General features: G+C 47.2%; 1 protein-coding gene across 4 annotated transcripts in view; it reads right to left on the minus strand.

Annotated features, from left to right (window-relative positions):
• Window positions 1-25,506, minus strand: part of LOC139055880 (glutaryl-CoA dehydrogenase, mitochondrial) — a 107,344-nt gene that overhangs the window by 13,367 nt on the left and 68,471 nt on the right. For all 4 annotated transcript variants that reach the window (XM_070533471.1, XM_070533470.1, XM_070533469.1 and 1 more), the window contains 2 exons: window positions 14,154-14,257; window positions 1,644-1,769 (listed from right to left, as the gene is read on the minus strand). In XM_070533471.1, the coding sequence (XP_070389572.1) occupies window positions 1,644-1,769; window positions 14,154-14,257 (230 nt within the window). The remainder of the gene's footprint in view (window positions 1-1,643; window positions 1,770-14,153; window positions 14,258-25,506) is intronic.

The following is a 25,506-nucleotide window of genomic DNA, read 5'->3' on the forward strand; positions in this document are numbered from 1 at the left end:
CATGTTGAGATGGCGTGGAATCATGTAATCTGTCTTCCTGCACGTGTAGTATTTGAGGTTGCCTAATGTCGAATTTCGGCGACCTGTTGGGGCTTGAGGAAGATGAAGCATTCCCCGCTGCCACCACTTTTCATGATAGCGCCATCTCAGTGCGGGCGATGCAATCTGCTGCTGGGGTGGAGTGCATGCGAAAGTGTGGCTGGCTTCACATAATTTGTACCGCTGATGTAAAGATATCATCGACATGGCATGAAACCACATCATTCATCGCCGGCTTCCACATTCATCAAAGGGAATTGTTTTTTCATTCAAATTAGCTTTTTTCGATTGCCTGATAATTTAGAAAATTTTGCAGCCCCTTTCTGTGTACGAAAAAATTCGGTCGGTGATTGTACTTATTTGCATAAAAAGTTTAATTTCAATACGAAATTTCAATATAACGAAGCAAATTGCCGATTTTACCTACTTCGTCATATCGAGGTTTAACTGTACTTTACAAGCATTCCTAAAATCACAGAAGGAGCCCGAGTTGACAAACTTAAATAAAAGCTCAGGAGAATTCGCAAGTATACACTTTTGCCTAAAAATGTATCTGAATTTACATATACATACATTTGTGTGCACATGCAAGGAAAGGAGTGGAATGGTGTTTTATTTTTTCAGGAAGCTGGGCTTTCAATTAACGTTCACCAAGGATGAACTTTGGGCTAGTTTGTTTAGCATACCTGGTGTTTTCCCAGAGCACTAGACATTGACAACAGGGTAGACATGCACAGTGCTAACAACTGAACATTATTTTCCTGAGCGCCGGTATAAATGTGCTTTGCAACAGGAAACAGGAAGATTAGCAGAAGCGTGGCACAAAAAATGCAATCTGCAAAAAACATCTTACCAAATGTGTCACTTATTTCATGATAGGAAATCGCACTCCTTTCTTGACAAGGGTAGCTAAGCCACATTCACACTTGTTACTCCATTTCAAAATTTTTTGCGCTTCTGTGATTTCTCTTGCAAACTACAATGGCAACAATGCCACCCCAAGGCGTCCACTAACAACCCCTCCTACAATACTCCGATGTTCTCGAAGGTGTTCGTTTAGGCACTGTGCAGTTTGACACTCTTGCATGACAAAACAATACAGTAAAAGACACCTTCACTACACAGGAAGATCTCATCTTTACGCTTAGCGGTGCATCTTTGTATAAGGCCCGAGTTGACATTGACCTGATGGAACATTTCAAAAGAGCTTTTCAGGTGCCGAAAAACACGACTTTCACACCAACTCATTTGCCAATGTGCTAAACATTGTGGCTAATCTAATGCAGATACTGGATAACCACAACACTTGTATCTTGTTTTGGTGCTTTTGCTCTGGTATCTACACTTCAGCTACAAGCTTTCTTATTTGAACCACAGTGCATGATGCCTATGTCTTTTTTGCTGAATGTAAGAGCCCATGCCATAGTGCGCAAGTCTCCCTGAATGTTTCTTCTTCACACATTACTTCATTAAAAGCTGGGTTTCACCAATCACGCACTTGGCATCCGGGATATGCTACATAAGGAGGCTTTTGTACATGGTGCAAGTGCCTTGTGGTTTAAATTCCGGATAGATATTTACGCCTCATAGCCTTCTGGACATACCTTCCCTGGTCAAAGAGGCGACCCACGCGTAGGCAGGCCTGCAGCCCCAAAGAGATCTCGGTTAGCATGTCAGCCAACTTCTTCTGCACCAGCTGGTTAGATGCTAGGGGCCGCCCAAACTGATGCCTGCATAATTCATAATGAACCGAGGTGCCCCATCAACAAGCATTATCAAGTTGGTGTTTATTTACATGCACAACACATTTTTCAAAAAAACCACAAATGACAAAACAAAAACTCAATATGAATACATGCTGAGAAAATTTGTATTGGTTTATCGTATTACAGTAAACTCTCGTTAAGCCAAATTCTCACATATAATGAACAACATGGGAACGGTTGTTTGGTTTTTGATAGACTGAATGCAAAAAAAAATACACTTCAGACAAACTGCCTCATATGTACTCTTTAGTTAAGAGGAAGCTTTAGCTCGAGCCATACTCTGACGCGGCCTATTCAAATACTTGTTGTGGAGTCTTCAGGTCTCACAGGAGTACCAACCACCGCGGGTTTGAGCTTAGCGAGCCAGAGGGCCGCGTCAGACGTCAGCCTCCAGTGCCGCTATGCGCGAGCTCAGGCTGCAAGGGGCTACCGAGCGACACACGCAAGAACACAGTACTGCCCTGAGTTAGCTGATACCGTTTATTATATTCGGCGGCACCTGACACTGCACAAATGCCTGCTCCTGGGGCGGCGAGGAACCGAAGGGGTCCCGCACCAAGCGCGAAAAATACAGTCAGGGGCGCCCATAGCACGTCGCTGAGAGAGCACGAGCTCAAGCTGGGGCACGGCGCTAGGAAAAGTCCCGGTGGCTATGCTACTTGCTCTCGCAATAACCAATGGGCCAACTCGCGAGAGTTCGGGCAATCTCCTTCGGCTTGGGCCTCCGATATGTGCGGCTCGGCGTTGTACCACCTCACGCGAGCACTAGGCACCTGTTCTTCGGCTTAGTGTTGGGATGGGATCAACACGAGGTACGGGCTCCCCGCACAGGCAAAGCCCCCGTGTGTGAGCTCAGTCCTAGTCACAAAGGTGTCGGCGGACGAGAGGAAGCATGTACGTACCCGGTGCAGTCCCAAGGGAGAAGAGACACACTAACAGCACGAGAGTAGCCACCAGAGGCCGCTTCATGACGTCCTCACTTAAAGCCCCTCAATTTTTCAAAAGTAGCGCCATTCTTAGATCTTTCCGACACCCTGCTCACCCTGGCGTGTCCTCCTCCACGCCTCCTGTCGCCCCAGCCTCCTCCGCTCCTCCATTGGCCAATCTATGTCACGTGGAAGCAGGCGCCGCGCTTTTCTGTATTTTTTCTTTCCAGCGCGGAGCAGGCGCCGCGCTTTTGTATGTATTTTTCTTTCCAGTGCGCGCCGACCTCCATTGTTGGGCCTGCACGACGAAAGTACGGCAGGCGGACTGACGGAGTGCGTTAGCTTAATAGAATGTATAAGGCCGAGAATTTAATTGCGATGCCATGCTGCTACGCCTTCGGTTGCCACAACAGACACAGCGAGGGCAAAAAGCTTTTTGCTTTGCCATCCGGCGGGCGCAACGCAAAAAGAAGTGTGGATTCGCAGAATCGGGCAGGCTGACTTCGAGGAAGTGGCAAAGAACGCACGGCTTAGTGAAGTAAGGGCCACGGCTACTCACAACCTCTTATTTCGAGCCTAGTTCACGCCTTCCGCTTCGAAAAAGTGTGTGTTCATGCTCTGCGTGGTTTTCAACACGTTGTTTGACTCTTTTTTTTCGAATGTGCTCTCTTATTTTCATGCAGTTTCGTCTTGCAGTGAAATGCACGCACCTGCAGCTGGCCTGTGACATAAAAGCGACATTATTCAGGGTGTGTTTTGAGCTCCACCAGAAGTTGGCACATTCTCGACGCTTTTGCAAGGCTCAATATGACTTATGATGCAGTCTTTTAGCTTCGAATGTACGCCCGCATGTATTGGTATGGTTTGTGGTGATTAACGTTTTTAACGTTCCGAAGCGACTAAAGCTAGGATGCAGGTCATAGTGGATGGATCCGGATAACTTTATCTAGCTCGCCTGGGGATGTTTACCGTGCACGTTGATCGTAGAGTCGTACACAGCCATTCCGGCTGTGAGCGGTCAGCAATCTCTCACGCGCTGGCCGAACAAAAGTATCCTGCAGGTACATAAATGAACCTACGAAACCACGTACACATACTTTCGCGCTGTCAACACCTGAAACTTTAGTAATTACGCGCGTGTTTGAGTACACCGCATGCTTGCGTCATGTTTCAGCAACACGAACTCTCAACGTCGCGCGCTTTACGTCTTAAATACGCCTTGAATAATGTTCCTTTTCTCTATTTCTTCCGCAATTCCAACACGAAATTCCAAAGGCCAGTTACCGACTGACGAAGAAAGATCTCGATTGAAAAAACTGCTCCACAGGGCTTGAACGAACTTTTCTGCGGATTTCCTCCCGTAGCGTGTTAGCCGTCGTCTGCTACGGCAGGCCCACTACCGGTCGCGCCACCATCGAGGCCGCGCCGAGCGGAGGAGGAGGGAAGTGAATGGCGCTACTTTGGGAGATTGAGGGGCTTTAGTCCTCACTGCGAACTATTGCGAGTGGAGCACCACCGCTGACAACCAGTTTGGAGCAAGGAGGGAGTGAGGTGTAGGGATTGCAGAAACAGCTAAAAGCGCCCGCACAATGGCACGTCGAATTCCCCAAATCCCCGCAATGTAAAATGCAAAAATGTTTTTCTGAGATATCCCGTGGACCAATTTTGATGAAAATTGTTGCATTTGAGAGAGAAAGTTAAATTCTAGTGAGTGCCCGAAGCAGAATTTCAATTTAGGGCCTGAATTTTGTTACAAGAATTTTAAAAAATTGGAAAGTTTGAAAAATAATATAAGCATGAAGTTAACAATGTAATAGCACTGCATGAAGGACAGATATTGTGGTTCTGTAAATGGCATCCATTAGATCATTGAAAATGGACAAATTTGATATCTTACGTGAATTTGTTAAGTTGTGTACAAGGGTTGAACAAAAGCTGTACTTCCATATTACTCAATTTTTCAAGATTCATGTGTTACATATCAATTTTGTTCTCTTTAGATGTACTATAGTATGTAATTCACGGGATTGTGGTATCATCTTTCATTGCTGAGTTAGAGTTGTAAACTTCATAGTTTCGTTTTCTGAAAATTTTCTATTTTTGCCAATTTTTAATAAAGAATTGACGACTTAAATAAATATTCGAAACCAACAGTCAATGGATTTTAAGTTTCCCTTTTAAATGCAACAAACCTCGCCAAATTTGGTGCAGTGGTTGCCAAGGAAAATGCATTCTCTTTTTACATGCATTTAGATAGGAGCACCCAAGCTAAAGCTTCCTCCTAAGACGAACATTTGGAGTGACCATCACTGCTACCGACTTGGCAGGCTAGGAGGGTGCCTGCGGCGCATGGCGCCCGTGGACAGAGGTGAAAACAAGAGGAAACAAAAAAGTTACAGTGACGTGGAACTACGTGAACGCGGGTGACATGCAAACGCTATCGGCCCTCAGTGCGCCTAGACGCCTACACTGTCCGTGTCACAGATTTTGTTCAAGACGGGGCTTGTGCAGCTGTGCCATACACAGCAGCCACCAGACTAGAACGCCCCCTTGTAAACATGTGCTTACCAACTACATTAGCAAGCATGGTGTCAGCACGCACAGGCCAACATGAACACATCACACTCTATGACCACGGACGCTCGCTGTCAAAACATTGGCATGAGGAATCGCAGTGGCAGCAACGAGCGAAGTAACCTTCGTACTGTCTATCGCTTCAACGCAAACTGAGCAGCGAGAACACAGTGCACATAAAGCTACGAGCCTTCGGCCCACCTAGACTGTGCCCCCAAAACTTTCAAGACAAAGCACGCATGCCCCCTTTCTCCCCTCCCTCGGTGTCGTGCGCGCGACGGAAGACGGCGCCGTGCTTTCCTCCTCCCTTTCCTTTCACATACACGCGAGATTGAGCTGCCATCTTTGGCTCACCATTGCATGCTTTCACTCGCACACACAGTGCACGGCACACAAGGACGATGTTATCCCAAGACGAAGTCGGTACATCCGTATCGCAAACAAAACCTGTAGAAATTGCTAGAGGAGGTCAACCCAGCACGCCTCCGTCTACCTTCCTCATCCGTGACGCTTTGCCTTGTTTCTCCTTTTTCTGTTAAGTTTTCTGTTACGTTCAGCTCAATAAATGCTTTTTATGTCATTTTCCTCCCTTTGCATTACCCGTGTCACACGGGCACATTTGGAAGGCCTTCCAGTCGACGGCCTTCGAAACGCCAGAACTCTATCGACTCAAAGGAGTTGTCGCTCTGCTACACGGCACTTTTTAAAGGCCATTGAGTGGTGCCGGCGTTTCTCGCCAAATTGTGTGGCGTTGCGTATCTTTATTTTCGTTTTCATGTCACAAAAACTTAAACAACATTAAAACCACTTAAAAGCACTATAATTTCTTTTATGTTTGTTTATACATTAAAACAATTGTTTATACATTGCCTTACATGTATGTTTAGTTTTTAAGTTGTTGAGTAGCGAAACTGCGGCAACGTTTGCGTCGCTGCACGTCGCTGTTGTCGAGAGTGTGTGTAGTTCGCGCATATCAAGTGGCAAAAATAATTTATTGAATAATTGATAACACTCATACATAGTATTTTTAGAGCATTTTGGTTTGATTTGTTCTTTCTAACCGTGAGTTGGAGCACAATGTGACAGAGAGGGCATGTTCGCGCCGTTTCCGTTTCCGTTGCTCAAAGGCCATCGAGATTTCGATAGAGTTGTGAGGTGCTCCGTTGACTCGATAGACTATTGACTCGGCGGCCGTCGAAACCGCCTGTGTAGCAGCTCGAACTTGACCTTTCAGTCAACTGACTATCGGTTGCAAGGCCTTCCAAACGCCCGTGTGACACGGGTATAAGTCTACTTCATTTATTGTTTTGAAGTAAGATATTTGGGTGAATCTGGTCATATTGCCAATTATTTTTCTGATAAGACGAACAAATCTTCATGGTCCCTTCGAGTTCGTCTTAAAGGGAGCCTACCGTAATAACAGAAAAAAAAGAACAATGACCATAGTTGTGTAGACATCTCAACTTCCACATGAAAGCCGTTTCACTAAACTAAAACGCTCAATACATTGAGCTTAAGTTCACATTGGTTATCTGTTCAGGCGTCTTGCAGAGACAGGCGGGAAATTACTGCAGTTTCGACTTGGCCAGTTGTTGTTGACTGATAGTCAAAGATTCTATATACTGATGCCGCACCCGGTTCTTTTCCCTGGCGATAACTGAAACCTGATCCCAGTTGATGGTGCTCAGCGAGGGCATTAGAAGCAACCCTTCTCCTCTTGACATTGGTCATTAGGTGGCTCTTCAAATGGTCACTTTGAGTGCCACTATGAATTTCAGTAACCATTGCTAATCTGACAATGTAATCAGTAGAAAACCAGAATATGGGTTGCTTTAATTAACCCTTTCCTGACGGTGCTCCACTGATACACTGACGACTGCTTTTGCATCATCAATAAATACACGCTGCCTGCCTTCATGGATCACTTGATTAGCACTGAGGAAGCCATAAGGTTCACCGTTGAAGAGGAGGGCTCAGAGCGACCACCACCTTTAGACGTCGTAGTGGAAGGAGGACAGCCAGTGCTTCTCTCCCGAGGTTTACAGAAACGGGGTGTCTAGCAAGCCTTTGTGGAAATTCCATGACTTCCTCAGTGAAGATTTCCTCACTAAAAAACATAAGAAGTTAGGAACTAATTTTTCTCAAAATGTCAAATAAAATGGACAACCCAGAAGAGACAAAACTTATGGGCGGGGTAGGAGTTTGCAGCTTACACAAGCAGTAGGAAAAATCTCAACTTTTTGCTACGCCTTGCACTTCAGCATACCTACTTAAAGAGTGACTGTCATGGCAACCTCGAGTAAAGTATAGCACGCCAAGAAACTCGCTCTTTGATTTCGCACCTCAAGCCTGTGTACCACATACATCACTTTCTTTCCCATGCACTGCTTAGTACCTGCATTAACCGTGCCCATTCAACTTCATGAATATCTTGTCTGCGCCCCATATAAACACCTTGGGAAAGCCCTGACAATGTGTTCATTGCTTTGTCTACATTTTGTGATCGTCTTTGTGTAACAAAGCAGGAGTGCAAGTTAGATGATGTGCTACTGAATACCGATGCAAGTGCCGCAACAAGTAAATGCATCCAAATGCAGCAGACTTATCACAATGGTGGCCAACCGGTTCTCTACCTCATAGTTACCTGACACAGTAACATTTCTGATGGCCATTCGTTTCATGGTTTTTTGCGGCAAGACGAGGAAAAAGATGTTCCAAGGTAGCATGCAACCTGTAATGCACATCTCTGGTAGTACCCCACTCTCCAACAATGTAACCAGTGATTTATTTCGAGAGGAGTCCTCGGCAGCCGCAAGTACCCTGAATTGCCAGCAAAGGAACAGCGACCGATTGGTCGATCAGCACTACAACAGGGAAGCCTGTAAATTCAAGTCGCTCCTACAAAAGCACTGCCAACATTGACAATATTGACAAGCACTGTTTTAACTATCGCATTCTTTGCTTCTTTTTATGTCCCTGTGTTGCATTGTTATATTTTTATGACCTTCGTTTTTATTATCTACCTTGTATACGCTCCCCCCTTATGTAATACATCGACAGGGGCCTTTAAGGGAAAATAAATGATGATGATGATAATGAACACACCTGTGGCCTCTTGGGCCACAGTTCATAGACTGGCTGCCGCTGCACTACATGATGGCCGCAGATGGCCTTGCACCCTAGCTTTGAAAATCTCGCCCTGATGCCAGCCAAATTCAGCAGACTTTGCTACATTAAGGAGATAGAGGAGGAGGAGGATGGAGAGGGGATGACAGGGTGAAGGAGAGAGGAGTGTGAAGCAGCGGGGGTGACGGAATGAAAAGGGGGACAGAGAGAGGGATCAGCACCGTGTCTCGTTTTTTTTTTAAATCTTCAACCCTTGCTCTGCTCCCAACCTTGACCAACCAGCTTGCCCAATTCTCTGCTCTTCAAGAGAGGGGTGAAGGAAAGAGAATGGTGAAAGGGAGTGGAGTGAAAGAAGTGAAGGAGGTATTGGAATCCGCAGATAAAAAAGAAAACGAGCAAAAACAAACAAAACTCAATTCAATAAATCAATAGATGAACGGAGTTACATGCTTATTGCACAACCACACATACCAGCACAGTGCCTCGCTTTTAGCTGTTTTCCAGATGCTGGCTGCCGACAAATGGCAGTTTCCACGTGCAAGAGCATAAACTCTACCCCCACAATGACTGACAAAGCCTTCTTATTTGGTGAAAGAAATGAGTACAAGTTTCTGCCATTGCGGCTGGCTCAATGGCAAGCCGGAAGTGTGTCGCTGTCGCTGATGACACAAACATTACCTATAGTTTGTTTTTCATACGAGACAGCAATCAGTAAATAAACCAATGTCCTCATTTTATCTTTTGTGACAAGCAACAACCACTGTCAAACATGCAGCATGAATGAGAGCCACCGTACGGTGCAAGTTGAAGCCTGTGTCCCGCTGCAGTGCACTGCGAAGCTCGTGATGCTCACATTGCATGTCACGTCCAGTGCACTGCATGTGACACGCGATGTGAGCATCACGAACTTCGCACTACACCTGTTGTGTCATAGCCTTTTTCCTTTCTTTCTTGCAAATTGATGTGATAAGTAATAAAGTATCAGGGTGTCTACCAAGATGACATTTTCAAATTCCCTGAGTTTTCCAGGTTTTCCCTGAGTGCCTTTGCAAAATTCCCTGAGTGATGCAGAACTATGTATTATGTCAAGCGGGGCTGAAACCACATTGCCCGAAACTGTCACTCTCTAGTAAGCACATGAAAAAAACAAAAAGACGACTTAATTCAGTTTCAATTCTAAGGAGTAGTGATTATGTTATTCAAAAAGAGAACAGAAAGGAGGGGTTAGTAAAATGCAAAGCAAATAAAATGTCTTCGAAAAAAATTGCAAATCAAGTCGAACATCCTCAAATACGAATAAAAAATAGATGCATACAGAAGCAAATATTTTGGAATATCAGCTATTTCTATCAACTGATAGCAAGCTCAGTGGCAAGAGGCCTGAACTTTGTCACAATTGAGATTCTCTCTCAACAGCTTGTAGATATAAGGTTAACCTCATCTGTCCTGACATACTCTCAGCCCGCGCATGACGTCCGTGTTCCGTTACACTGCTATAAAGAGTTTATTTTGATTTGGATGAGGGACACCTTCATCTCAATATCAGCTAACACTAGTTTATTTTTTTCAGCTCGAGCTCCTTCAAAATGGCAGCAGCACGCTTGCTTTCCTGTTCATTCCTCAATGTCTAGATTCTTTCTGTTGTTCTCCTTCCTCCACTCGTTCGCCCCACGGAACATTTGAAGCATCTTGGTCAGTTGCACAGTCCACATCCGATTTTTTGAACTCCTTAGGGTCCGCGAAAACGTTCGAAAAATTGGCCAGGTGGAAAGAATAAATGCATGTTATTTACTGCCCTTAAGGGCTCAAACCGCCACAGGCACATTCGAAAACACTGTGAAAGCCTGTCGGTACACGTATTAGGCATATCGATGCTCGTACAGCAACAGGAGATACCGGATGCATGCGTCGATAATTAAGGAATATATACTGTGTCCCGTGGCAATAGCCCCTTCCCACACTTGTTATGCTTCACTGCAATACTTTTGCGTATGCTACACCAAGTAAGATTTTTGTAAACAGACGAAGCTGACTTTCGGCAACCGGCATTATACAATGCACCATGCTTTCCAAGCTTCTAAGCCAATCGTGAGGACCACAAAGGCGCAGTCGGTGCCATTGCTGACAGCAGCGAATTTTTCCAATGAAAAACACGACACACAACGGTAAGAAGCTTAATAGCGAACGTCGAAGCAGCTAGGTTTAGTGTTGCCGCAGTGGTGTGTTACGGCTGCCAGCAGATCTGTGTGCGAGAGTGCCGGTTCGAGTTGGCGAGGTAATCAAAAAGGCAGCGGTGGTGGCTTTGATTAATGCAGTTTCGGACCTGCAGTCACAGCAAGAAGTCCGGGAAATCGGACGGTGAAGGGTTCTTGCGTCCGAAATTTCAGACGTTCTGATACATTGATTCTAGGGGGTACGTGGTGGTGCCGCGAAGCCGTCCAAATTATCGTGCAGCTGGAAAGTTGGTCATTGACTGTACACTGGAAACTCCTCCAGCCGACGACAGGGCGTCAAAGACGTTCATTACGATTCCTGTCTGTCACTCGATCCAGCATTACCGCGACTTTCGACCCTTTCAACAATATTACCGCTAATTTTCTCTGATAGAGGCACAATTTCCGTGAGTTTTCCCTGACTTTTTCCAGACTACTCAAAATCCCTGAGAATTCCCGGTTTTCCCAGTTGGTAGACGCCCTGAGTATTCTCAAAAGGATTAATTTTGTGATTGTTAGCGGTTATTTACGAAGCACAGAAAGCTACAGCTTTGAAGCAAGCAGGTGAGGACTAGTGGCACTGTTGACACTGAGCCGACTGCCATGGGCAGTGGTGAGCCACTTGGGTGGTCATCCCGAAAACTTTTCGTTGCTGGTGCGTCATCTAGTGTGCTGCTGCAGCAAGCTTGCTGTCAGCATTTTTGTGTGTGCAGTGCAGCGCCATATGCACCATCTAGACAAAGCTTGCATAGCATACGATTTTGTCCATTATAGGTGATAGCCCGTTTAGACTGGTCTGTAAAAATCAGAATTTGTTGCATAATACAGTCAACTTCTGTTCATTCAACCCTGACAAGACCGGCGATATCAACTGAATTATTCGGCGGGTCGAATCAATCAAGATGCATAAAAAGTGCCATAAACACAATGCCAATGCATTTGGCAGTATTTGATGGCCTCGAATCAAATGTGCATTCACTTCCTATGTGTCCACTGTAAAAAAAAAGCTAACATAGAAAAAATAGTAAAGCTCCTAAACAAAGCAGAAATCTAATGCGCACTCGATTGTTCAGCAAAAGAAATGAGCAAGGGTCCAATATGTGTTGCACAATAATGGCCAATTTCCTAAAGTCAGCTTCCCTGCAGTACATTTGTGTTATGCGTCAAAGCACACAAATTCCAAAATGGCGGTTTTGGTTTTGTGTCCGACTGCATCGCACAAACAATTTTCGGCCCAATTTCCTCGTAAAAGAAAATAAATAGCACGAATCGGGTAAATACCGTAATCAGACATTGTGAGCTCTGGCTATTGCTTAAACGAAAATCTTCCTAGGGCATGCCAAAAATAGGTGTTTTCGACGAGGGACGCCGGGTGTTCGACACATTCAGTGTACTCCAAGCTTCGTTGAGACAAGCGTTGACACTAAAGGGGTTGCTATTTGGGTCACCATAGGAGTCAGACGCGTGAATGTTGACTGGTCAAGTTTTAATTATTCAGTGAAGGCCAATTTTTCAGGATCAAAATAACGAAGCCTTAGGCCTATAGCTTGGGAAAGCTTGGGCCAGCGCTGTTCCATCGGCGCTGACCATGACCTTCAGTCAGGATCGAATTAACAGGAGTCTACTGTATAGACCTTTTCATCGAGCGAGCAGGATAGGGCGCACGGAGAGCTTTTTCTCCTCTCTGGCTTGGGCGATCCGGCGTGGTGCTGCTTGAAAGTATTGCTGTCGCGTGCTGCGGAACGATTTCAAGATGTTTTAGATGGTACTTTGCGAAATTTATGCCATGTCCATTCATATGAGGTCGTCAGGGGAGCTTTTCGGTGCATCGGTAACTACAGTAGGTGGAAATACCTCTTGAAAGTGCAAAAATGTGACGCCCTTTATCAGCCGCGGTGTACGCACATTATCAGTCACAGTATGTGTATGTGTTGTGAACTATTTTGCTTATATCGGTTTTAATTCAACAAAGAAAACCGGTGTCTCTGTATTAGCAGCATGAAATGGCAAATCTGCTCACTATCTGATCGCTTGGCATAGGGAGTAAAACATAAAGCATAAGAGCGCATGCTCGTGCACGGCCAACCTAAGGCAACCACGAAACATCTAAGCGGCAGGCGTTATCAAATATTTGTGATGCGGCGGCATCGTTCTCACGCATTTCAAGTCTAGTAGGCTTCAAATTACCATATGTCTACGCTAGCCTTCCTGCATGAGGCCGATGGCGCTGCTCAACACAGTGATCAATGCGATTGGTGAACCAGCACGATACATATGTAAGCTGTGCGCTCCGGCATTGCCTTCTTGGCCTGTATACCGCCATAGTATATGAGAGGGATCGCATAAAAAGAATGCGATGCCTATTTTTGAGGACAAAATTTTCGTAATACAGGTGAGTGCATCGTAGAGAACGGAACGAACGCAACCGAAAAAAAAAAATTCGATTATCGTCCTCTTCTCGAAAAAGCAAGAGAAAACGGGCTAACGCGGCAATACGACCTCGCATAGTCACACCGCACAACGTTTATAAATATATAACCGCTGATGCAGTATGCATGGGCCATGCGGTATATAGAACAAAGATATCTGTAATACAGCACCTACCACTGCTTAGGACGCTCGCGCAGTTTGTAAAGAGTCCCTTTACTGGACAAGCTTAATTCAGATTGTAAGGTTTGCTACTATTGCTTGACAAAACTATTTTATTCAGGGGCGGAAACCTCATCCATCGAGCCAAGCAGTGACGCAATATAACCTGCAGCGAACAGTTTGAACGCTTGTCAAAGTAAAACATCAGAGTTCCTATCATACCAGAACGGTCGGTACCCACGCTGTTACGATCGTCGCGTATGTTTCATGGCTCCTAAACCGCAGCTTAGAAATAGAGGATAATACTGCAATAAGGTCACATTAGTGATTGGAACATTCAGAAATTCACAATTGATCTCCGAGGCTGATTGTAGGCTCAAATATGCGCAGACACGTCGCGCTGCGTGTTCCGTCCACCTCAACGCCAGCAGAAATTCCGGCCATGACGCCTTAAACCACTTCAGCACGTCTCACAGAACCGTTTACAACATAGAAGACCCACGTCATACTAAACAGACCGCACGACCGTGAAAACAAACGCCAGAACCTACCGCCGAGCGTATACCTGCCATGCGAAAGACCGCTTTCACCCAAGCCAGTATGGCGCTGCTCATAGGCGGCGCCACTGCGTTCACAATATGGCGGCGCCTACGAAAAAACGGTCTATAGGTAGACCAAACTATATATAATTATAAGTGCGAATAATCGTGTGTTGTATGCGGATACATTGTAAGAGGCATGGATTGTACTGACCCGAAGTAGGGTGGCAAATGCAGCTACCTGACTGAGAGTGCGCAGTGGTGCATGCACCTTCCCAGTTGGCCATTGTTAAAGAGAATCGCCGTTTGGTGAGCATCAGCTGTGTGACAATGTAAGTAATAGCCAGGTCGATATAGAGATGTGCTGAAGACAAAACTCACCGATCAAGAGTGTACTGTCGTGCTGTCTCAAGGCAGAACTCGGCTGCACCCAGGGCCCCCCAGGAGATGCCATATCGGGCGCTCGTCAGGCACTGGAATGTAGACTGCACACACACAATCCTCTGTTTGATACACACAGCATGTGACACTTGCACACCAGACCTATTTGCCACTATCTCTGTGCACACAAATTCCCTAGCTCAGCAACGGTGGACTCTTCTGTGTGAAATGGCTTGGCTAAGAACAGTTGCTATAAATGCACCTAAAGCAGTGCACTTGTATGCTGTCAGCACTGTCCCCTTGTTTGCGATCTGAAAGCTGTTGTTTGCTTGTGTACAGCAAGAAATGCCCATAACTGAAACATGTCTGGAACGCCAATGTTCCTTCACAGCACAGTGTTGCACCAACAGCCACAAATTCACAGCACCGTGACGTTTCAAGCATATTGCAGCATCATTTATTATAAAAGTGAGTGTTAGTGTGTTCAACCTACCTGACCATTATTTCCGAGATGCCACGGAGCAGCAATTTCTTGTCTATGCATGCAACAGCATCATCCGTAAATGCGGCAATTTGGCAATACGTTGCTGGCACCACCAGACAAGTGAGCAAAAAAAAAAAACCTGAGGATCCCACGTGTTGTGAAATTCAGGTTAAGAGCAGCTTTCCTTGTTGTTTACGAGGAGCACTGTTCTTATCTAGCAGCCATTTGCTAAATCACACTACTAAGTTGAACTCATTTTCACCAAGAAATACCCCACTACACATAAACCTGTGGCGCTCGAACTTCGCAGAGTCTATCGTGCATACTACACTGCAAACTGAACTCATCCTGTGCAAAAGTGGTTGTCAGACCACTTGTTTGTAGACCACTGACATGGTGCAGTTACACTGCTGCCTCATCGCTGCCTCAGTGATGAGGAATCAGTGAGCCATTGACCTTTCAGTTGGCTGAGGCAAAAAGCTGGTTTGCCACAGAGATACACTTTTGGCAGTCTCGAACCTATATGTATGCCCCATATGGTCTTGATATTACCTAAAAAATTGAATAAATGCAATGGAGCCAACTTCATCAATCAATGTGGCATTTCGGGATAAAAATTACCTAACTAGATTCATTCACATTTGATAGAATTGCTTTCTCTGCACATGGATAAAACCACGTTTAGAATGTTGACTTGCAAGAGGCTACTGCACATTTGCTGTGCTTCAAGCAAGAAAAGAATAATAATAATAAATCGGAGAACAAGGACATGAAAGGAAGACTACGCCCCAAAGGTTGTGGCAGCAGTTGTGCAACAGTGCTCAACCACGATTGAGCGAGTTCCATGCCAAACTAGCACAAAAAAAGAATACAGAACTGCAGCAGTACAAGCAGCAAAAACAACAGCAGTACGTTGGAACAACTATTGGAGAGACAAAAGATAATGGAGGATTGGTAACACTGGCTACTATGGCACTCCATTGACCTCCTGGATGGTGATAACAGCGCACTGTACATTTTGGTTTGTTTTACAAATGAGGGTAGCATCAGTGGAACAAGGCTGTCATTTTTCTGCATCTTTGCCACAGGCTTGGCACAATTTTTCACAAAAATGCCATTTCAGTGCAGGTTGGCACTTGCAGAAGATTCCTCTCAGTGTAATTTGGTGCAATGAACGACTTTAGAAAAGTTGGCGCCACCTGTGATGCCAAGGACATTATGGGAACTTTGAGTGTCGGTTTTGAAGGCAGTGCTGTGTAGCTAGGTACCCTGTGCTCTGATTGGTTGCTGTGGGTGAAGTAGCTTCCGGCACACAGGCGTGGACCATCCTAAGTATGCAGTGCTCGCGCTTCGATGCGCATGAAATGTCTTGCGCCCTCTGTGCCTGCTTGCCCTATGCATGGAAACGTGCAAGGTCTAATGTTTCTTTTTTTTTTTTTTCCACAGGCTCTTCAGCTGCACTTGCAGAAAAAGAAAATTAAATTACGGGGTTTTACGCACCAAAACCACGATCTGATGAGGCACGCCGTAGTGGGGGACTCAGGAAATTTAGACCACCTGGGACTCTTTAACATGCACCTAAATATAAGTACACGGATGTTTTCGCATTTCGCCTCCATTGAAATGCGGCCGCCGTGGCTGGGATTCAATCCCGTGACCTCGTGCTTAGCAGCCCAACGCCACAGCCACTAAGCAATCATGGCAGGTTACACTTGCCCATGCAACCTATATATTGTGAGAAGTGTCCGAGAAGATATTGCTACAGGGATGTTGCGAGTATAGAAAGACTACATTTACAATACAGTAAAACCTTGTTAAATCGTACCCGCTTAAACAGTAGTTTCGTTTTAAAGTAGTCAAATCCCCGACTCAGCAGCCATTAAACATAATGTGTTTTGTATCCACATAAACCGTACCAGCTTATTGCGTATATATTGGTTAACACGTAGTGTTTCCCCTTTTCATCGCTAAAACCCGCCAGTGCATCATCTCCATCAGGTGGCCCGGCAGAACAAGCCTCAGAGATCAGAACAACGGCCTCCAAGCGCCCTGTGCATTCATGCATGAAGCTACATCAACATCAACATCATTTTGGGGACGTGCCAGACAGCGTTGTAGCATCGTGGAAGCGAGGACTCGCGTCATGCCGAAGCTCGGATAAAAAAGATGCCGGATGCTCAGCATAGAAGAAATATTAGACATTGTTCGTGCTATCGAACGTGACACGAAGACGTCGGCGTTGGCATGCGACAGGGATCTGCTGTTGACTACGGTGTGTGGCATTTGGAATGCAAAGAAATTGCTCGGCAGCGCTGCTGCAACCACAAAGAGATGTCATCTGCGAGGTTCGACTTTTCACCATCATTGCCTCTGTTGTTGCCAAAGTGTCGGCTAGCAACAGTGATGAGGACGACACGGAAAGCGACAGCACGGGCAATTCAGGCCCAACAGTGGCAGAAGCTGCGCGTTACGTCAGCCTCATGAATGCAAGTGTCGCGACGAGAACAGCACCCCACAATGAAAAAGGCGTCCCGTGACTTCTGCAGTGCTACCGCACGCGTGCACGGATAATATGTAACGCCAACAAGGAATCTGCCATGCGAGTGTTTGCCGAAAAGAGCGGGGATGGCTGGAAAGCTGCCTTAAGTTTAAGGCCGCTGTCGTCTCTGCTAGGCCGCCGCGGCACCAAACGAAAATAAGACTTTTAGCACGTGAAGTGAATAAATACTGCATGTTCTTTCCCCTTTTATCGCACTCTCGCAGAGTTCTATTTTCAACAGGTAAATGGTCGATCTCATGCTATTTCGGTTAAACAATACTACCGTTTAGTACATACTTTTTCCAAGCTCTGGACAACTACGGTTTAACGAGGTTTCACTGTATATAGAAAGGATGAGTCAGAGTAGTTAAGATGGCTGAGCACCAACACACAGCAGTCAGCGTCTCCGATCTTCTTCTTCCTCTCTCTTCTTTCATCCTTCCGTAACAGGACCCCCGGGCGACTGTAATTTACCGTAATTTTTCTAGGGTGACCGTAAAGTGAGAAAAATATATTTTGCATTGGTATATATGTACTCTTCATTCATGAATAACAACAGTAAAAAAGGATATAAACTTAAGAATTGAAAATTGGTGCATTGTTATAGTTCAAGGCTTTGAAAATGTGCACACAAGACTATTTCGCAAGACTCAAATGTTCCTGCTCTTACACTAATATCTACATCCATAGCATAATCGAACTACATAGGTGCGCGCACTCAAGAAAACTGTGTGGTTGTGTGCCCATCAAAAAAGCAAGACGTGTGACAAACTTCCGCTAATCTTCATCTTATTGCCAACCAGAGGCAATTAGTTTTCGCGACTCTCAAGAAAGAAGAAAAGCAACGGAAACGCATGTGTGGCGGCATCCTTCCTATGTGCACCCCCATGAGCACTAAACGAGCGAGAAACAAGCGGTCACCCTTTGAGCGATTAGTAACGAGATAGCCACCAGTTTTGCAAGTGCAAGAAGCTGAAACCACCAACGGAACAAAGCCCAAGCCGCTATCTGCCCGCACCAATGCGCGAGTGGTACTTATGGTGTTTACTGCACATCATATTGACCGCAAATAAAAACAGGGGGGGACAGCGGAAGAGAACACATGTGTTTTCTTCCGCTGTCCTCCCCGTCTTTATTTACAGTCAATATGATATACGGCACTATATAGACTCGCGGAAGCGAACTAGCGCTAAAACAAACCATGCAACAAAAACCAAGAGAGGCAGACGCGCGAAAGAAATTCCCTGTATTCCCACATAGTGGCAGCACATGACAGAAAAGAAAAAGTTAGCAAATTGGCGACTTTTTAAATGTACAGATGGCACCCTAAATATACGGCATCTACCATTTAGGACTTTGTTCGTGGCGCCGTATATTCTTGTCATTGACCCTCAAAGGGTTAACTTGTCATAGGACTTCATAAGGCCCTGTGTAGTGAGAGAGAGAAGCTTCTGGGAGAGGCCAACCCGACAACATGGTGACCAGGGGTGCGATCGCGCAAACAGCTCGGTTTTCCGTTCTCCCGCTTGCCCTCTCGTGATTCATTGGCGCCCGCGTATTTCATCACGGCCGCCATTGTGCCGGGGCGGAACCACAACATGCGTTTACGTCACACTCCTGTCAATCATTCCAAAACCGAGTGGAATCGGCCGCTAGCGTGGAACGGTCGACAAGGGCATTCGTTTCGAAGAATGAATGGCCGTTGCCATAGCAGCGCTAGTAGCAGACGATGTTCCTGTCGTCTGCTCGTAATGTCGTCGCTCGCCGAACATGGCTGGCCCTGGCGGGGGTCCAGTTTTTCGAGATTAAAGCGCGATCCGCCATCGCAGAACGTTAGCGATGTTAATTATTGAAAACAACTGTGATCACAGTGAAATTAAATGTTGTGCCTGCATTGTGATAAATATAACTAGTGTTCTTCTTTTTAATGTTGTTTGATCTGAGCTCATTTGTCGAGAATGCTCGCAGTTTCACGTTGTGCTCAGAGAATCGCGTTCATTGTTCGGCGGTTTGGCGCTCACAAGTCACGATTGCCGCTCCTATTATCGCGCTTTTGAAGTCTCTCGGGCAGCCTCGGTGACGCATCTTTCGGGATGCATTTGACGAGCTTACCAAGGAATCGTTCCGCAAGCACTTCAGGCTCTCGAAGAGCACTGTGCGGTGGCTCTGCGAGCAATTGGAAGACGCCATCAGTGGCCTTCGGACCGGTGGCATCACGACGCAAGACAAGGTGCTTTCTGCTCTCCGTTTCTTCGCGACGGGGAGCTTCCAAAGATCTATCGGCCGCGAAGAATTCGTATCCATAGGGCAGGCTTCCGGGAGTGAGACCATTCACGCAGTTGCGGAAACAATAACCGGGTTGGGCCGGCAACAGGGTTGGGTGAGCTTCCCGTTGACAACGGCCGGCAAGGCTAGTGCAAAGGCGGCCTTTGCGGATCGCGGCCGCATTCCCGGTCTAGTGGCCTGGGCCGCTATTTTGTAGCGATGCCTTAGGCCTTATTCTATGCTATTCTTATCATGCACCACACACGACCGCCTGATCCCGTTGATAATGTGGGCAGACCGTCGCTCTGACCACTGGCTTAGCGAAAAAAGCCTGAAAAAGCATAGAATCGGAAAAGGCATCGCTACAAAATACCGGCCCTGTGTCAACGGGACGCTCTTGGGCCAACGCGCGCGATGTCCGCACAAGGTACGGGTGGCCCTCCATGAACGCGACCAACAATTCGCGTTGGTGCGGCGACACGTGCGGGTCAAGTCTTACATTTTTGTGCGACAACATAACGATTCGCAGTCGATGAACAATGAACAATTGAACTGTGCGCTCCTGCCAATTTGTTTTGGCATGTGCGATACCACCTAGCAGACTAAACCAAAATATATGCCGCTTAAATTAGTTTTCTTCTCTCGCGTGAAATTTCCGACGCAGATTATATGTTGCAACAGTAAGAGTTTTTTTTCTTATATTACGTATTTAATTATTAAAGCATCGCAAACATTCTGCACTTAATATATCGTCCCCGATCGAAGCCCAAATTGGTGACGCAAACTTCTGGGGCTGGGCTCGCTCATTTATTGGCTGTGCTCTCCCTCCCGTTCTCACAAATCTTGCAGACGGCCCACTTTGTGACGTCGCAGCCAGACCGAACGAACGGAAAAGCGAGCTGTTTGCGCGATCGCACCCCAGAGGAGCACCCAAGCACCTGGCGCGAACTTAACATCGCAATGGCAGCGGTCGTAACGCTCTTTTTCTATGTGCTGCGAGGATAACAAACAAGATCGGGCGATTTGACGTGCCATGTGAGCGCGATCGATGACTTCACGAGCGCACTCAGTTGCAACATGCAGTACAGAAGGGAGGATGGTGTCAAATGGCAATGTGAGGTCGCGACCATACAAGAGATAAAAGGGCTAATATCCTGTGGTGTCACATCGGGACGAGTTATACACTAATGTCACATAAGCTAGGGTGGCATCCCAGTCGCAGTGATCATTGGAGACATAGATAGACAGCATCTTTGTGATTCTTCGGTTGAGACGTTCTGTAAGACCGTTGGTTTGTGGGTGGTAGAAGGTGGACAGCTTGTGCTCAGTGACACAAGAGTGGAAGAGGTCATTGGCAACTCGAGACAAGAACAAGCAGCCGCAGTCAGTAAGTAACTGTCGAGGTGCACCATGGTAGAGAATGACGTCGTGGAGGAGAAAATCGGCGATGTCTGTTACACTACTAGTCGGCAATACCTTTGTTACCGCGTAGCGTGTCACGTAATTAGTAGCGACGACGATCCACTTATTGTCTCTAGTCGTCAGAAAAGGGCCAAGCAGGTCAGGGCCTATACAAAAGAACAGTTCTGAGGGAACTTCAATAGAATGGAGTAGTATGATAGGTGGCAGGGGAGGTTTCTTCCGGCGCTGACACAATTCGCAAGTTGCAACATAATAATGCACAGAGCGGTAGAGATCTGGCTAGAAGAACCAGCGTCATACACGTTCGTATTGTGACGTAGCAGTCGTCACTACGTTTATTCTGACTCGAAGATACGGCGAAGCGATCACGCCCACAGCACGGGTCACACTCGAGAGCCAGCCCCACAAGCGATGATGAAGAAGAACCCCATATGAGCCCCACATGATGATGATCATGTACAGATGACAAAGAATAGCTTATATCTCGCTACACTAATGTCCCCTCGCGCGAGAGCGGCCATCCTGGCCGCAATTCAAAGGGGCGGCGAACGCCTCGTGAAAGGCTTCATACGGGACACGTGGACAACCTCAGCAGCGCGGCAGCGGCGGTCACTTGGAACAATAACTGGTACCACGCGATAGTTAACCGGGGAAGTCTGCTCCAAGACTTTGTAGGGGCCGATGAACCGAAGTTGAAACTTGTCACACAAGCCAGGAGTACGAACTGGTGTCCGGAGTAGCACTTCGTCGCCAGGGCGGAAGCACACGACGCGATGAGAGGCGTCGTAATGCTGCTTGCGGTCCTGTTGCTGTGCTTCGGTGTTGATGCGAGCGAGCTGGCGACAACGCAGAATGCGGGACACATATTCTTCACAGGAGGATGGACATTGATTGACAGTTGGCGCGAAGAAAGAGGCGTCAAGACAGGAACTGGGCGAACGACCATAGACAAGGTAGAATGGCGAGTAACCGGTCGTGCGCTGAACGGCGGTATTATACGCAAAAGTCACGAATGGCAAAATTGCGTCCCAGTTTCTGTGATCCGGTTCGATGTACATGGCTAGCATGTCTGACAGCGTGCGATGAAATCGCTCTGTGAGGCCGTTAGTTTGCGGATGGTAACTGGAGGTAGTCTTGTGGGTGGTTCCGGAGGCTCTGAGTACTTCGTCTACTAGTTGCGAGAGGAATGCTTTTCCACGGTCGCTCAGGAGGACGCGAGGAGCACCGTGGCGCAGTATTAAGGATTGAAGTATGAATGCAGCAACTTCAGAGGCTGAGGCAGAGCTCACACAAGTTGTTTCGGCGTAGCGTGTCAAGTGATCAACGGCTGTCACAATCCATCGTTTACCGGTGGGAGTCACAGGAAGAGGACCATACAGGTCAATGCCAACGATTTCAAATGGTTGCGACGGACAAGGAACCGGTTGCAGTTGTCCGCTTGGAGCTGATGTAGGGAGCTTTCGACGCTGACATAGGGCGCAGGAAGCGACATACCTCGCTACACTGGCGGACATTCCAGGCCAGTAGAAGCGACCTTTGATGCGGTCATAGGTTTTCTGGAAACCAAGGTGACCAGCAGTCATGTCGTCGTGAGAAGCCTGCAGGACATGAGCACGTAGAAAGCGTGGCAGGACAGGAACCCAGCGCTGACCGTCAGGGTGATAGACATGACGGCACAGGACGCGGTTGTCAATCTTAAATTGCGTCAGCTGTCGACGAAGGCGGGCGTTAGGTGGGCGCGAAGCTCCTTGAAGGTGGTCTATGATGCGCCGACAGTAAGAGTCCGCCAATTGATGAGATTGGAAGAATCCGTTGTCGTGTTTAGGCATCTCGTCTACAGTGGCCAACAAGAAAGCATGTGAAGAGGGGTCATGCGAAAGCTTGTCACGGATGGTAGTTGGAGGTCCATTGCATGGTGTCGTAGGAAGCGGACAGCGAGAAAGCGCGTCTGCATCCTGGTGTTTTTTTCCGCACTTGTAGGTAATAGTAAAGTCGTATTCCTGTAGACGAAGGATCCACCGACCAAGCCGTCCAGACAAGTTTTTCAGCGTCGAAAGCCAGCACAATGCATGATGGTCTGTAACGATGGTGAAATGGCGGCCGTGAAGATAAGGTCGAAACTTCTGTACAGACCAAACGATAGCTAGGCATTCCTGCTCTGTGATGGTGTAATTCCTTTCGGCGTTTGTCAGAACGCGACTTGCGTATGCGACGACCCTCTCCCCTAAAGCGTCGTCTCGCTGTAGGAGAATGCCACCAATGCCATGACCACTAGCATCCGTATGCAGGAGGGTAGGAGCAGCTTCATCAAAATGGCGTAGTACTGGTTCCGATGTGAGAGCGCGCTTCAGATGGGCGAACGCAGATTCACATTCGGGAGACCACACAAAGGGAACATTAGAACCCAGTAATTTGTGCAGAGGTGACGCTATTGAGGCGAAGCCTCATATGAATCGGCGAAAATAGGAGGCGAGGCCTAGGAAACTGCGCAAATCTTTGGTCTTTTCGGGACGAGGGAAGTGCCGAACTGCCGAAACCTTGTCAGGATCAGGACGAATGCCATCTTTGCTCACAATGTGACCGAGTACCTTAATCGTCTTGCTCGCAAAATGGCATTTCTTGGTGTTTAGCTGAAGTCCAGCGTTGGCAAGGCATGTGAGAACTTCATCCAGACGTTGCAGGTGCTGAGAGAAAGTTGACGAGAAAACAACAATATCATCCAGATAGCACAGGCAAGTCTTCCACTTCAGGCCACGAAGAACGGTGTCAATCATGCGCTCGAACGTTGCGGGTGCATTGCAGAGGCCGAATGGCATGACATTAAATTCGTAGAGCCCATCTGGTGTTGAAAACGCTGTTTTCTCTTTATCGTCCTCATGCATAGGGATCTGCCAGTAGCCGGAACGTAGATCGATGCTGGAGAAGTACTCGGCACCTTGCAGGGAATCCAAGGCATCGTCTATTCACGGCATAGGGTATACATCCTTGCGTGTGATCTTGTTAAGTGCTCGGTAGTCGACACAAAATCGAACAGAGCCGTCTTTCTTCCGAACCAAAACAACGGGGGAAGACCAAGGGCTAGCAGAAGGGCGTATTATATTCCGTTGGAGCATGTCGGCGACGTTCTCGTCAATGACTTTCCTCTCGGCTAGCGATACGCGATATGGTCTACGGCGCACGATGCATGTACCATCTGTCTCTATCCGATGCGTCGTAATCGAAGTCGTTCCCAACGAAGCTGAATGCACGTCAAACGAAGCTTCATGTTTCTGGAGCAAAGCAAGCAATTGTTGTGACTGCGAAGGTGTCAGGTCGGAACTGATGGCAGCTGCAAGAGCTGAAGGAGATGCGGTCCGTCCGGTACAAGGAACTTCAGAGGAAGCTGGTTTAAATGAAACAACAGATATAGACTCCGATTCGGTGGCGGAAGCCAATGTAGTGCCTTTAGAAATGAGAATTTTTTCGGAGGTCGGGTTTGTAGCGTAGAGAAGCGCAGAGCCATGATCAAACCTAACCAGCCCTGATGCAAAGGTAATCCCTCTTGCGAGACAGCGTGCAGATGGTAATACGAGCACGTCGCCGCAGTCAATCACATCAGACGTGATAGTCACAATGCTTTGATGGCGAGGAGGTAGCGCGGTATCTTCTGCAGCAAGAAAGTGAAGTCGTGCGTCATCTGCCTGAAGTGAGTATGTCGTGTCGGTCATGTGGAGAACGCGTTGCCCACAGCAGATGGAGGCGGAGGCCGTAGAAAGAAAATCCCATCCCAATATGAGCTGCTGCGCACATGAACTTAGCACTGCAAATTGTACGTAATGCAGAAGTCCATCGATAGAAATACGAGCTGTGCACATGGCGATAGGTCGAATGGTAGCCCCTTGAGCAGCGAGTAGCGTAGGTCCATCATAGGGGGTCGTAACTTTCCGAAGTCGCGAACACAATTCACAGTGAATGACTGAAACACTAGCACCAGTGTCTATTAAAGCCTCTACTTGGACACCTTCTATTACAACCAATATCACATTGCACGGACGCGATGGAGGAATTTCTGTCCTGTCGTTCGATGCAGCTTTTCCTCCAAAAGCTGCATACTTTAGTTTTCCGGACGACGATCGGCGAATTGAGAAGCAGGTCTCAGTGGTGACGTAGAGCGGCGAAGGGGGGACGGCGAGCGGCGTCTCGCAGGACGGTACGGCTGAGCCGTCTCGGATGCTACAGTAGGCGATGGAGAGCGTCCGCGCGGTGGACCATAAGGACGGCGTTGGTCGTGGAAGCTCCCTAGACGTTGAAAAGTAGCTCCGGGCGAAAAGTCATCCCGTTCGTATACGTCATATCCGCGACGCTCGTCTTGCTGGCGCTTGCGGCAAAAACGTGCTATGTGGCCACGATAGCCGCAGTAGTAGCAGATGGGACGAGGAGGACGCCACTGCGGATAGCTGGTTTGGGTAGGTGCGCTGGTAGCCATGGACGCGATGGGGGCCGGTGTTGGTTTCGGAGGCATCGGTGGAACGATGACCGGAGTAGCTGCGGCTACTTGTGCGTACGTGGATGGGGCCCTAGGGATTAGAGGGTCAGTGTACGCTGCACCAGCCATGGACGCCAATTCCTCCTTGATAACGTCTCGCAGATTGGTATCGGAGGTA

This window comes from Dermacentor albipictus, chromosome 2, assembly GCF_038994185.2.
Source record: "Dermacentor albipictus isolate Rhodes 1998 colony chromosome 2, USDA_Dalb.pri_finalv2, whole genome shotgun sequence".
In the NCBI taxonomy this organism is placed as follows: domain Eukaryota; kingdom Metazoa; phylum Arthropoda; class Arachnida; order Ixodida; family Ixodidae; genus Dermacentor; species Dermacentor albipictus.